General features: G+C 40.6%; 1 protein-coding gene across 1 annotated transcript in view; it reads left to right on the forward strand.

Annotated features, from left to right (window-relative positions):
• Window positions 1-14,242, forward strand: part of SBF2 (SET binding factor 2) — a 206,580-nt gene that overhangs the window by 26,516 nt on the left and 165,822 nt on the right. Inside the window, exon 3 of the mRNA XM_053391246.1 lies at window positions 12,352-12,437. Within this exon, the coding sequence (XP_053247221.1) occupies window positions 12,352-12,437 (86 nt within the window). The remainder of the gene's footprint in view (window positions 1-12,351; window positions 12,438-14,242) is intronic.

Consider the following 14,242-nt stretch of genomic DNA (forward strand, 5'->3'; position numbering starts at 1 on the left):
TTGGATATCCATAAATGGGGTGTCCTTTGGGTTTAACCCAGAAACTGCAGCTGGTGCAGAAGACAACAGGTAGGTTGTTGATAGGGGAATCCTGTTAATGCTGTATAGCACCTCTGCTGAGGGAGCTGCACTGGCTGCCAGTATGCTATGAGGTGTAGTTCAAGGTTTTATTTTTAGTATGAAAAGCCCTTAGTAGTTTGGAACTGGGTTCCTTAAGGGACTGCCTCGTTTCATATGTCTCTGCCAAGCAAATAGACTTCTCAGGTGGGGCACTGCTGAAAGTACCATATGCCCAGAGGTGCACTTTTGGTATTGCATGTCTAGTCCTCTGGAATCAATTGCCAGCCAAAGCTACTGTAGGCAGACAATCACTACCATGCTGTTAGGTACCTACTCTTTAAGAAGACCTTCTGATATATGATATAGTTGGAATCCATCTGTCTCGAGAGACCATGGAGTGCAACTCCAGGGTTAAAGTCAAACTGCTGTGTTAGCAGCACCAAAGTAACCTCCCAGAGCGCAAGCCTAGGCAGTGTGTATGAAGATCCTGTTCAGATGACAAGACCCACCATTTCAGCCTCGCTAATGTGGTCCAAGGAAAGCAGAACAATATGTTTGACACCTGCTTAGCTGCAGGAGTTGCAGGAAGGAGGTGTACAAGGCACCATCAAACTGTCTTAGGGACTCTACTCTGGATTTGTGTAGGGTTTACTCCTTATCCTTCTCTTTTCCTGAATATATCCTGCAAGGCAGTGGAGCTTTAGAATCAGAGTTTTCTATCTCCTAGATGGGCTACCTTCCCAGGTTGACGAGCCCCATCTGCCCCTCACTTCCCTTTACAGCATGTGCAAGAAGGCGGTTGCCTTCTTGACAATTGGATCCACTATTGGTCTCATCTGCTCAATCTGCCAGAGCCCGTCTTTACATGCAGGTGAAGTCCCTACTCACTGAGGGTTTGAAACCCATCAACTACCTTCACCTGGTTTAGCTGACCAGTCAAAGCTGTTCTCAGGGTGTGGCTTCTGTCATATGCTGACAGCTTCAATGAGCCACAGGTGAGAGCTGAGTGCAGGGTGGGGACCAAAGGTAGACAAACTATCCCAGAAGAGGCTTGACATATCTTCCACCAGAGGTACTACCCCTCTCCTAACACCACATAACCCCTCCCTGATGTATGACCTAGTCATTTGTGCAATATTGATTGTGTACCTATAGAAATGGTTTTATATGTCTTTAGAATTTAATCTTGTGTACTGCTTAGATGGCCTCTGGCCATGAAGAGGTTTATAAATTTGTAAAACAATGATGATGCAGGCTCACAATCTAATAGACTTGATACAAAAGGGGAAAAGGACGAGAAGGGAAGAGTAAAGCAAACATTATGGAAACTTCTCTTTCGCTGGCTGTTCTTGCCAGGCTGTTCTTGCTCCAGTCATGATGGTCTTCTTGGAAGCTAGGGGATGCAGCATTCCAGTGACCTTTATTGCCCTGGTTAGTGGCAGACACTTGGATGTGCTTCCCTTTGATGTGATGAATGACTATGAGTTCTGGATCAATTTTAGCAGTAGCCAAATCCAACCTAAAGGTTATCAACAAATGGGTCAGTATAGCCAGGTTGCCCATGTCCATGAACAGGCACAGCTGATGAACCAGTCAAAGCTAGTACAGGTGTTCGCAGCTGCTGAGGTCACTTGTGGTCATTCTGGTGACAATGATTGACCCAGAAGCAGCCCCAAACTATGTACTTGTTCCTTCAAAGGAAATGCAAACACATCCCAAACAGGCAACTTTCCCAGTTCCCTGATCTGGAAAGCATCAACTCCCCCCGGGTTCTGTCCTGTTGGGATTCAATCACAAATTATTGGCCTTTATCCAGTCCACCACTACCTCCAAAAACTGATCCAGGACCTATAATACAGTACATGTTGTGTTGCTTATGAGTGCATGGCTAATGGCAATGCTGATAAGTGCACCTGTTCTGGTTTGGTTGCATTGTTGACCACTTCTTAACTGAAGGTGAAGTTCTTTATTGTGTGTGTTGTCATTTGGCATTGTCTTTATTATAGCTCAGAGCTTCTGTTTTGTAGGAAAAGAAAAACAAATTTAGATCTGATACAGTGGTACCTCAGGTTACCTATGCTTCAGGTTACACACTCCACTAAGCCAGAAATAGTGCTTCAGGTTACGAACTTTGCTTCAGGATGAGAACAGAAATCGGGCTCTGGCGGTGCGGCGGCAGCAGGAGGCCCCATTAGCTAAAGTGGTGCTTCAGGTTATGAACAGTTTCAGGTTAAGTACGGACCTCCGGAACGAATTAAGTACTTAACCTGAGGTACCACCATATTTGGAAACAGTTTGACAGAATTTACATGGAAACACAATGCATTAGATGGTGGTATTAAGGACATAGAGTACTAAAAACTGACTGTGTACTTGTATGTACAGAAATAGGCCTCGTTCATCATTTTGACTATCTCATAATACTTAAGAAGCAACTTGCTGGATCAGGCCAAAGGCCCATCTGGTCCAGCACCCTGCTCTCTCAGTGGCCATTTCTATGCATATGGGAAGCCCAGAAGCAGGACATGAGCACAACACTCAACACTTGTTCTCACTTGCTTACAACTGGCATTCAGAGGCATACTGCCTCGTAGTTGGCAGCAGTTCTTTCAGGTCAGATAACTTGACTGTTCATCACCAAATACTTGATTGTCTCTGTATTAGCTGCTAGGAATAAATAATCAATTTATACATCTCAAGGATGCAAACAGATTAAAACGTATCTGAGACTTCTGAAATAAGTGAGACTACTTCAGGCAGTTGGTTTTGGCACAGACCTTTTAGCCTGGCCTTGTTGGCATTCAGGACAATAATCCCTCATCAGCTGACCAACATACTGCTGTTATTTGGAAGACTTAGGCAACATGGCTTAAATTCAGATTTATATGGGGAAGTGTATATGATCTTTCCATTATTCCAGAGAGAATATCGAAGAAGAGGTCATCCACAGATTTGGAAAGGGCTGTTTTTAGAAACCTGACTGGATTTATGGAGCTCTGATCATAATGCAATATTACCAGATCCCTGGTCTCAGATTTCAACTCATTTAATTTTATTATGTCTTTCATTCTAATGACTTCTTCTTTTGAAAATGCAAAGCATCAGCAATGTGGCTAAGAAAATAATTCACTGCTGATTATACCAGGGTACGACTGACTTACTGCAATATATGTTGATTATTTCTTGGACATTAGCAAGTTTTTAGTGGTATGCATTTAGTAATACATACGGCATCTGTTTTGCAAAATAGACAAAATATGCTCATTTTGGCCAACAAGTCCATCCTATTAAAATGAACAGTCAGTTCACACAGGTGGTTTTCATTCCCTGAAGAATTTCAGTGTGAAGACTTGTAGTCCTGCCCTTTGACTTCATTTGGGACCTTAGGCCATAGTTTATAAATTTTGAAATGTTCACCAGCTCTAATCCTCTGTCTTTGGGAATCTAAGAGTGAAGAGTTGGTAGAATTTCTTCTTATTGTACTATATAAAATATTCACTTTCATGACAATAAAAACACTTTAAATTACAGCCAGCATAGTATGTTCTTGACAGAATTTGTCTTAATTAAAATATTAAGTCTCATCCAGACTTCTTCTTGCCCTACCACTTTCTCACTGGAAAACACAATCTTTACCACTGAATCAGAGCAAACATCAGTTTTCCTCCGGATTGACATTTGTTCTGATTCAGCACTAAAGAGCTGGTTTTCCACAGGGAAAGTGGCAGGGGAAGCAGAAAACTGCTTGGACCCATGCCTAGAAAGCACAGGACAAGTGGAAAATCTCTCTGACCTATGCTTTCTAGGTATGCGAGAAGCAGAAGTGTGGATGAACCCCGTGTGGGTTGTTTGGGTTGGAGTTGTGTGTCACAGGGTTAACTACTAATTGCATTGACTTTCAAACATCCTAATTTGTACAGTGCTGAGATCCCATCTATGCTTTCCCTGCATAGTTTCCTTGTCCCTCCTTTTTAATAAAACAGTTTTAAAGTGTTTTACTTCTGTATCTTTTATATGAAAGATCTTGTTTATATTGAATGTTGAAGTGCCCTGTGCTGAACTTATCATCTGGCCCTGAGAAGCTTTTTATTTTTTTATTTTTTGCATATTCTTGAGCAATGCTGCATTCTCTACTAATTAGACACATCCGACTTTCTGGTGCCTTTTGAACTTACCAAAGGTTTGAAAAAACACATTTGGTTGTAAATGATTTTTTTTAAACTGACAGTTTCCCCCCAGTATTCAGTAATCTTTTAAACTAGCTTACATTGTACAAGGGGTTTTCAAACACTCCTAAGGCAAGTTACCAAAAATAGCTTTTTCAAAGAAGCATTTGTAGTACTGCTCATGATTAGCTTTTCAAGGAGCAGGTGTCTGTCTCTTTTCAACTGACAGACAATTCTTTCTTATGATGAAGATGCTCTTTTTTGGGGGGGGGGTGTTCTATGAAGTTTCCGACAGCCAGGCTTTGTCTTGACAGTGTTAATAATGATGTAAAAAATATTGCATAAACCTTTCAGAAACTTCCAAAATAGACCACATAAACAACTTCCTGTAGTGAATCTGCATCAGCACAACAGGATGCCTTCATCTGCCCCAGCTGTAACAAAACATGTGTCTCCCATATTGGCCTCTACAGCCACAGCACGCACTGTAGTTCTCCAATGGTTTGACTTCACCCCTGATGGTGCACTCTTCCATTGTCGCCCAAGACAGATGGATACCAAGAAGCCTCTGGACAGTCAGTTTCATTCCTAAGGAGAGGGCAGATGAGAGGAGTTGGCATTCTGTTAAAAGAAAAATAGATTAAAAACAAATAAGTAAGGCAATGTTGTTAAAATTGCAGGCTATCACTCTGTTTTCCACTCTTTTGAAGGTCTGCGTGATATTTAGAAGAACTTTGGTTGGATGATGTAGTATAGCAAGTAAAAGCCAAATTGTAAAATGTGTGGATGACTTTTTTTTTTTAAGTAAAGAGCAAGTATGGGACCCTACACCTGCAGTGTGAAGTATCACAATGCTCGATATGGAGGAGAGGGTTAGGATATACTTAGCTCAGCACTGCAGGAATAAGTATGATTTGTTCCTACATGTGGGGCTTTATATGTGCTGTGAATGCAGTATGCAGATGCGTGTTTGGTGACCACTTTTGCCATGACCACTGATAGCATGTTACCCTTGGAGGAGTGACCAACCTTTAATTTTACCTTTGGGCCAAAAAAAGTCTAGTCAGTCCTGCTATATAGCTACTGAAAGAATAAAAATGGGAAATATCTCTTTCAGTCAGTTAAAAGCCAGTATAGTAAATATTCATTTTTATATTGGCAGGACAATGTATATTTATTTTCTGTGCAGTTTATATAATGAATTTTAGCTGCATAATTGATTACAGTTTGTATAGTGGTGATTTATTCATTTTAGCTCCCGCCACGGGGTGAGTTCCCGTTGCTTGGTCCCTGCTCCTGCCAACCTAGCAGTTTGAAAGCACGTCAAAGTGCAAGTAGATAAATAGGTACCACTCTAGTGGGAAGGTAAACGGTGTTTCCGTGTGCAGCTCTGGTTCGCCAGAAGCGGCTTAGTCATACTGGCCACATGAACCGGAAGCTGTACGCCGGCTCCCTTGGCCAGTAAAGCAAGTTGAGCGCCACAACCCCAGAGTCGTCCGCGACTGGACCTAACGGTCAGGGGTCCCTTTACCCCTTTACCTATATTTAGATGACGCTTTCTTTTACCGTTGAAATTAATCTTGCAAACCAGCTTGAATGCTATGAAACTGTTTGAAGTGCCAATACTATTCATTGCATTGTTGTATATTTGTTTGCAGTGTCATTTTATATTATAGTGTAATGATACTGCAGCTTTGCTTTTCTGCATCACACACAATCCATAAGTTCACACGAGTTAGCATGCATATATGAATGTGCACATATATAAGTGTATATGTGTGTATCTGTATGTATATACCCAATGCTTGTGACTTACTACTTTAGACAAACTAAACAATTTGTACCCCAAACATTAAACACAGAGTTAAAAATAAATGCAGCTTAAATATATTGTTATCCATGCCTCACAGGGAAAGAGGCACAGTTTATCGCACATCTCATTAATTTGGAATGTAAGTTGCACTAACAATTTGCTCGTGGAATTTAAAGGGCAAGCAGGAGATGGCATGTGACCTTTAATAGCTGAGATTTATATAAGAAGGGAGTTGAGGGATACTGAGGTTCAGGAACTAGAAATCTTTGCCAGGATTTTAATGTTCTGTGTGTATTAATTAAACCAAAATGGTTGTTTACAAGATTTTAGTTGAAGGTTGAGTGTATGGGGACATAAGATTCTTCCTTGAATAGAGTTGGAAGGAACCCTAAGGGTCTTTAAGTCCAACCCCCTGTTTTTTGTAGATGGTATGGTCCCAGACTTTCTCATAAAATATGTGAATGTTACAGTATTGTGTATGGCCAGGGTTAGTTTCAGGGAGCAGTTCAGATATTTCAGAGTAGTAGTTATAAAGAGAACTCAATTTGAATACTGAAAGCCATGTTGGTCCACATGGAAGATTCTATAATCAACATTAGGGCATTTTAATATATTCTTCATCTGATGAGCACATATTTTCCTTCCATATGCATTGTACAAGCTAATATCAAATTAAATTTTTTATGCTTTTGGAAAACATGTCTTTCTTATAGATTGTGTGTCACAAATGCATAAGAGGCCCTTATGTAGTGTTCCATTTTGTTTGACATCCATCATTAAGAGCTGATGTATAGATATTACAAATGCAGAAGGAAGGGAGACCTGTTTTGCTTTGCTTTTATAAAATGTATATTTGCATTTGGGCAGAAGTTTGCTAGACATTAAATTTCAGGTGTGTTCATAGTCATGAAAAACACAAAATTCAAACCTAGAAAGAGTAGCAAAGCTGCAAGGTGTTTGGGTAGCCCAAATGGCCTTTTTGATTTTTAAGCCTCCTCCACCCCCCAACCCCCCCCAAATATGTACCTGCACGTACATGAGAAAAGCAGGGCTCCATTCTTTAGCTGATTTGGTAGATTAATCAGCTAAAACTTGAAAACGTTCATTCATTGAGATAGGCAGGTTTCTAACCATCAGGCCTGGTATGGAAGGACATAAGTGTGTGTGTGTGTGTGTGTGTGTGAGAGAGAGAGAGAGAGAGAGAGGGAGAGAGAGAGAGAGAGAGAGAGAGTGTTATCCTGCCACTGATATGTTACTGTAAATGAGGAATGAAAAAGAAAATATTTAGAAGTCTTTTCCTTCTTGTAATTGCTTCTACATGTAGGAAGCTTGGGGATTTATCACACTATCTCTCCTGCTTGCTGCCCCTCTCCAGTGCTATTCTGGAGATTCCTTAATCCATAGAATGACTTTCTTGGGGGGTTAAGAGATCTGCACTGAGAGAGAGGAGCAACTAGAGCCCCACAGATTTCCACTAGATTCTTTGGATCCTACTGTAATAATGTCACCAGATGATAGGCATTGTAAGAAGTTTGACTGCTTACTAATTTGCAATTAGTTTCAGCCTCTCTTGCTCTTGAATTTGTGTGTATTGCAGGGTGAAGCATCCTGCAGGCTCACCATTGTTACTGTCACATGGCGTACCCTCTTCATTTAGGTTAGAAGACTGAGATTTCTTGACTCCAAGACTGAAAGAGCCCAGAGTGACTGTTCCAGTATATGGTAATCATTTTTTGTCCTAGTACAACCTTCCCAAACTGGTGCCCTTCACATGTTTTGGACTGTAACTCCTACCATCCCTGACTGCCATGATGACTAGGGCTGAGGCAAGTTGTGATCCATATCATTTGGAGGGCAAAGGAATGGGAAAGCTGTCCTAGAGAGAGCCCCAAAGTGTATTCTACAGCTGGTGTGAGACTTTAGTGAGAGGTATCCACATTGGAGATAGGAGTTAAGATCTATACTTTGCAAATCTGAATCTGGGAGCAGTTGTGTTTAGGGCACTGCAGGATCACAAAAATAACTAATTGGTAATCTTAACTCTCAACTGAAGTCTAACTGTTTTTTCTAGCACTGAAAGAATGTATGTAAGGGTGGAGTTACTCAAAGAAGCTTGATGTGCATGGAACTTTATGAAGTTACAAAAAGGAGCTTACAGTCCTCTGAGGCTCAACACAAAGAAGGCTATGGGCTAAGTGAGAAGGATGAAATAGGAGGGTATGCATTCAGTTTAGTTAATGTATGTCTACTCTGTTTCAGTAAGGCAGAGCTTTCCAAACTGTGTGTTGCAACATGTTAGTGTGTCAGCTGCAGTGTGTAGGTGTGTCATGCGATATGTGTCTGTATCTCTTATGGGGGTTAGTTTAACCCCTAGTTTGCTAGTAAAACTGAATTACTATGTCGCGAAATGATGCATGGGCTTTGAAGAGAAGAAAGAGAATGTGTTCTGAATATGTTTTGTGGGAGGTAGTTTGGGGCATGAGCAGCAAAAGATGAGAAAGAATATACATTCCAAATTTGTAAGACTTCATTAATACTACATTATAATCTGGAAGTTTGAATGAAATTTGATTTGACAAGGAGTTGTTCTTTGGAACGTTGCCTCCCAATATTTATGGAATGTTGTCATAACTGCCACTAGTCTGTTGAACTTGAAACCAGCCTTGCTTGCTACAATTTTTTTTCATATGCTCCTAATAAAATATTTTCTGCTAACACCTTCTTTGTTGCCATATTTAAGAATGTAAAATGATGTGTGTGTTCGCATTTACAGTGTGATAGAAATCCTGTAATCAGAGATATCCAAAACAAGAGACTAGCTAACAATTGAACGAGTCAGTTGAAGATTGTTAAAGTCAATGACCCGGTGAATTTATGGGAGCTAGGAATTTTATTGCAGTTTAATGTTGTGAGTTGACTTTATGGGTCTAAGGAACAAAGAATAATCAGGGATCATCACAAATTTATATCAAAATATTAGAAGAATTTGGTGTGTACTTTTCCCTTGAGATTTTTTTTAAAAGTAGAATGTGCTGCATTTTTTTAGAGAAATGTGGGTGTTAGGTCTGATATCCTTATTTTATTTTTGATGACTTCATTCTTGGGAGGCTACATTGAAATAGGAGGGAGTCGCTCTGATGTACAGCAATATTAATGCTGTCTTGCAAGCAGTTATTTAGAGTCTTCACTCATTCTCTGCTAAGCTTCCGCCTGCTTCTGCTACCACTTCCAGTCACCTCCCCAATATTCTGGGATGGCAACATCCCAGGTGCCTGTCCTTTTCAAAGCCAGAAGAGTCAGCCAGAATGAGATTGTGCTACACATTCCAGTCAGGAGACAGCAGGCAATGATACAGCAGCCACATAAAGTCATGTACTCTCTCTCTCTTCTCCCTCCCTCCTCCTGACCTTAAAAGACCACATCCCCTTCATATAAGGAGAATAAAAAAGAGCACAGAACTACTGATGCATTTTGCTGATGTTTCAACAACTGAAGAAACCAGCAGCTCATGGATCTAGTGGAAGGTGACTTCTCTGAATTCCTCCCTTCTCTGGCAGCCCCCCTCCATGCTGTTCCAAACGGTCCCCAATGCTCTGGGGCAGATTGTGTGGAAGGGATTCAGAGGGGAGGGTGACTCAGCAAAAACTATCCCCCCATTCTACTCACAGAAGCTTGATATAAGTTCAGGGACACAATTGGATACAGTCCTATGTAATCAATATTTGGGGCTACTTACAAGTGTATTCCTGCATAACTTTGTATATTATATTTTTGTGATGTTGCAGTTTTGTAATTGATCCCTCAGATCACTCCGTGTTTAAACCTTGATGATACAACCAGTTGTATTCTGGATATCTGTTCTATTTCTTTCAATCTGATCTTTAACAAGGAATATAAAATTAGAATAGTATCCTGGTACTATATATCTAGATTTTATGCAAGTATGATAGAATGTTTCCATATTACACAATATGTTTTCATAATGTCGGCAACTTGATTATACAACTTAAAATTAATGGCAACTTAAAATTAATATGGTCTATTGCAGATACTGGATAGAAGTGTATTGTATGTAAAAAGCACTTTGCAGCTTCCTTCCTTAAGTGATGCTGTTTGGGGCAAAACTTCCTAACCTTACATTAACACTAATACAGTGGCACCTCTGGTTATGTACTTAATTCGTTCCGGAGGTCCGTTCTTAACCTGAAACTGTTCATAAACTGAAGCACCACTTTAGCTAATGGGGCCTCCCGCTGCTGTCGCGCCGCCGCTGCGCGATTTCTGTTCTCATCCTGAAGCAAAGTTCTTAACCCGAGGTACTATTTCTGGGTTAGCGGAGTCTGTAACCTGAAGCATATGTAACCTGAAGCGTATGTAACCCGAGGTACCACTGTAGTGCACTGAACTGGCTGTTACTGACCAGGAAAGGGATCTTGGGGTTGCAGTGGACAGCTTGTTTAAAATATGTGGATTGAAAATAAAATTGCCAATCTTACATTGCCTCGATACAAATCTGTAGTGCAACTGCATTTGGGATACTATATAAAATTCTCATTGCCACACATAAAAAAGAGGATACTGTAGAGCTGGAAAAGGTTCAGAAAAGGGCAGCCAAAATGATCAAGGGGTTGGGAAAATTACAAGTTTGGGGCCCCTTTGTTTTGGGGAAGAAAGAGGTGTATAAAATGGATGCATAAAGTGGATTAAGAAGATCTTCCCCTCTCAGAATACCATCCAATGAAGGTGAATGTTGGGAGATTAAGGAGAGACATAATGCATAGTTAAACTATGGCATTCCTTGCCATGGTTCACTGTAATAATGGCTGCCAACTTAGATGGCTTTGAAAGGAAATAGACAAATTCATGGAGGATAAGGCTGTCAGTTGTGGCTGTACTACTTCCAGTATCAGTTTCTGGGTATCATGAGGGAGAGACTGCTGTTGTATTCGTGTGATGTTTGTGGGCTTCCCATAGGCATCTGATTGGCTACTGTGGGAACAGAATGCTGAACTAGGTTGATCTGATTCTCATGGGCACTTATTATGTTGCTTAAACTGCTGCATTGAAGCAAAACTGCCCGCCCTCCTGAAAACACCCACCCACAAGCTAATTGTATATTTAACTGACCTCTAAGATAGAGGTGTGGCGCTGTGGGTAAAAGCCTCAGTGCCTAGGGCTTGCCGATTGAAAGGTCGGCGGTTCGAATCCCCGCGGCGGGGTGCGTTCCCGTTGCTCGGTCCCAGCGCCTGCCAACCTAGCAGTTCGAAAGCACCTCCGGGTGCAAGTAGATAAATAGGGACCGCTTACTAGCGGGAAGGTAAACGGCGTTTCCGTGTGTGGCTCTGGCTCGCCAGAGCAGCGATGTTATGCTGGCCACGTGACCCGGAAGTGTCTCCGGACAGTGCTGGCCCCCGGCCTCTTGAGTGAGATGGGCGCACAACCCTAGAGTCTGTCAAGACTGGCCTGTACGGGCAAGGGTACCTTTACCTTTTAAGCTTTCTTTTCTTGCTTACTCTATGGTGCTTCAAGCACAGTTAGAGCATGTACAAGTACTGGGTTCCATTTAATTATATTACCGTAAATTAAAATGTGTATAATATGCTGCAATGAAGTAGTATTTTACAGTACAGTAAAACTGGAGTTTACTTGCATTGGTTCTTGAATATGTATCTTCCATTCAACATCAGATCTGCAGTGACTGAACGGAAGCTATATGGGAGTTTGCTCAGGGACAAGTTAAGTTACAATACCTTGAATAGAGGCAAGCCATAAATGTACACGGAAGGTAGAAATGCTAAATTGATTTTGTACTATGCTGTCACATATTCCTGTAGGGATGACACATTCATGTGCTCCCCCTTGTGTTTTTATGCAACTGTACATTTTTCTATCTGGTTTAATCTCCATAGTGGTTGATGTGCTAGAAGTACCACGATGGGTGCATAGTAAAATTTGGGTGCATAGTAAAATTTTTATGATTACATTGTGGCATCATTATGCCTATGTCTAAGAGTATACATTGAGTATTCAGTGGGTCTTAATGTCACTGCTATGTGTAAAAATACAGAACATAGTTTCTGAAAACAAGATTGAGTACCATGTATGTGTCGCTGGAACTTAAATTCTGCAGTCTTCAGCAGTCACTTGAATACAGTTTCTAGAACTTAAAAGGTTCTTGTCACAGTTTAACCAGATGCAAGTATGCATTAGATTGTGACTTCTTTCATATGTGTAAACTTCTGACTGGAAAAGCAAAACATTCACAATCTCATTCTTTCCTCCTCTCCCTCTCTCCCTTTCCTTCCACTTTAGGATCAGGAGATGGTCTGGGGAAAATAATCCAGAGATTTCCCTTAAAGGATTTGGATGACACTCCTTTCCCACAGGGAATAGAGTTGGTAAGTTGCTCTGTAACGTGCATTTGTAAATGCTTAATAATCTTGCATGTAGATCTAGATTACTAGTCTCAACATCATCTTCAGAGAGGATGTCAGTGTGAAAAAGGTGTCTGCATGCTTTTAGTGAATTCTTGAGATAAATCAGCTTTTCCTATCTCCTTACTGTCATCCTGGACCCAGGTGTTGGTGTTGACCTTTAAAGCCCTAAATGGCCTTGATCCTGTATACCTGAAGGAGTGTCTCCACCCCCATCGTTCAGCCCAGACACTGAGATCCAGCGCCAAGGGCCCTCTGGCGGTTCCCTAAGAAGTGAGGTTACAGGGAACCAGACAGAGGGCCTTCTCGGTAGTGGCGCCCGCCCTGTGGAATGCCCTCCCTTCAGATGTCAAGGAAATAAGCAGCTATCTTCTCTTTAAAAGACATCTGAAGGTAGCCCTGTTTAGGGAAGTTTTTAATATTTAATGCTGTATTGTTTTTAACACTTGATTGGAAGCCACCCAGAGTGGCTGGGGAAACTCCGCCAGATGGGCGGGGTATAAATAATAAATAATAAATTATTATTATTATTATTATATTATCACCTCAATTAGGCCACCAGTTGTTACATAAGAATCAGTCATTGGATCTCTGACTTTAAGAATGAAAAATTGGAGAGGATCCACTGCTTTTCTTTTGTGACAAAATATACAGTCTGACATCCATGGAGCACCTAAGCATGCATAAGATATGCACATGCAGCAGCATCTTTCTGGATAATAATCATAAGAAAAATAAAATCTATTAATAGTCAAGTTGTTTTTTTAAAAAACCATCCTAGCATTTGTAACTTTAGGTGTTTGTTTTTGTTTTTCTTCTCTCCTAGCAGCTATTTTTGAGACCAGCATCTTGACCTGTGAATAATAATAATAATAATAATAATAATAATAATAATAATAATAATTTATTATTCCCCCAGCCACTCTGGGCGGCTTCCAGCAAAATATTAAAATACAATAATTCATCAAATATTAAAAGCTTCCCTAAACAGGGCTGCCTTCAGATGTCTTTTAAAAGTCAGATAGTTGTTTATTTCTTTGACATCTGGTAGGAGGGTATACCACAGGGTGGGCGTCACTGCCAATAAGGCCCTCTGCCTGGTTCTCTGTAATTTTGCTTCTCACAGTGAGGGAACTGCCAGAAGGTCTGCGGCACTGGACCTCAGTGTCCGGGCAGAACAGTGGGGGTGGAGAAAAGGGTATAAAAGAAAAGGGTATAAAAGAACAATGTGATAAATTAAACATGCTACTGAGAGAGACTGGGCTACCTTTTTATTGTTTCCTTTTTCTGCTTTCATTAAAACTAATATTCTGTATGCTTGAATAGACTAGAAGGCTGCTTCACAACTTGTGACATTTATGTTTTGTCAACTTGTAACTACATTTTGTCAACCTTGCAGAGAGGGTTTCAAGTATGCCAGATCAGATGATTGTGATGTGTTTATAATTGCCAAGAAATAATTGTAGATCAATTATGGAAAATAATAGAAGCCTAGAAAATGCTTTTAGGAAAGAACATCTCTAGGTATTTGGCCAGTTTGCTGCATCATATTTTCATAATTGCACTTTTAAAGTTGCTTCATATGACAAGGGTTGGCTACTTAGTATAATTTTTACATTCTTCTATTTTAATTATTTGAGAAAACAACAGTACTAGCTTCATAATTTGATTGAAGCTCATTTCCCTTGTGGTTGGTCCTTGGTGGAGAATAAGGATTCAGGAATTACTTGGTCGTGAGGATGTTTCAGAATATACTGGAGAGTGAATAA

This window comes from Podarcis raffonei, chromosome 1 (assembly GCF_027172205.1).
Source record: "Podarcis raffonei isolate rPodRaf1 chromosome 1, rPodRaf1.pri, whole genome shotgun sequence".
In the NCBI taxonomy this organism is placed as follows: Eukaryota; Metazoa; Chordata; class Lepidosauria; order Squamata; family Lacertidae; genus Podarcis; species Podarcis raffonei.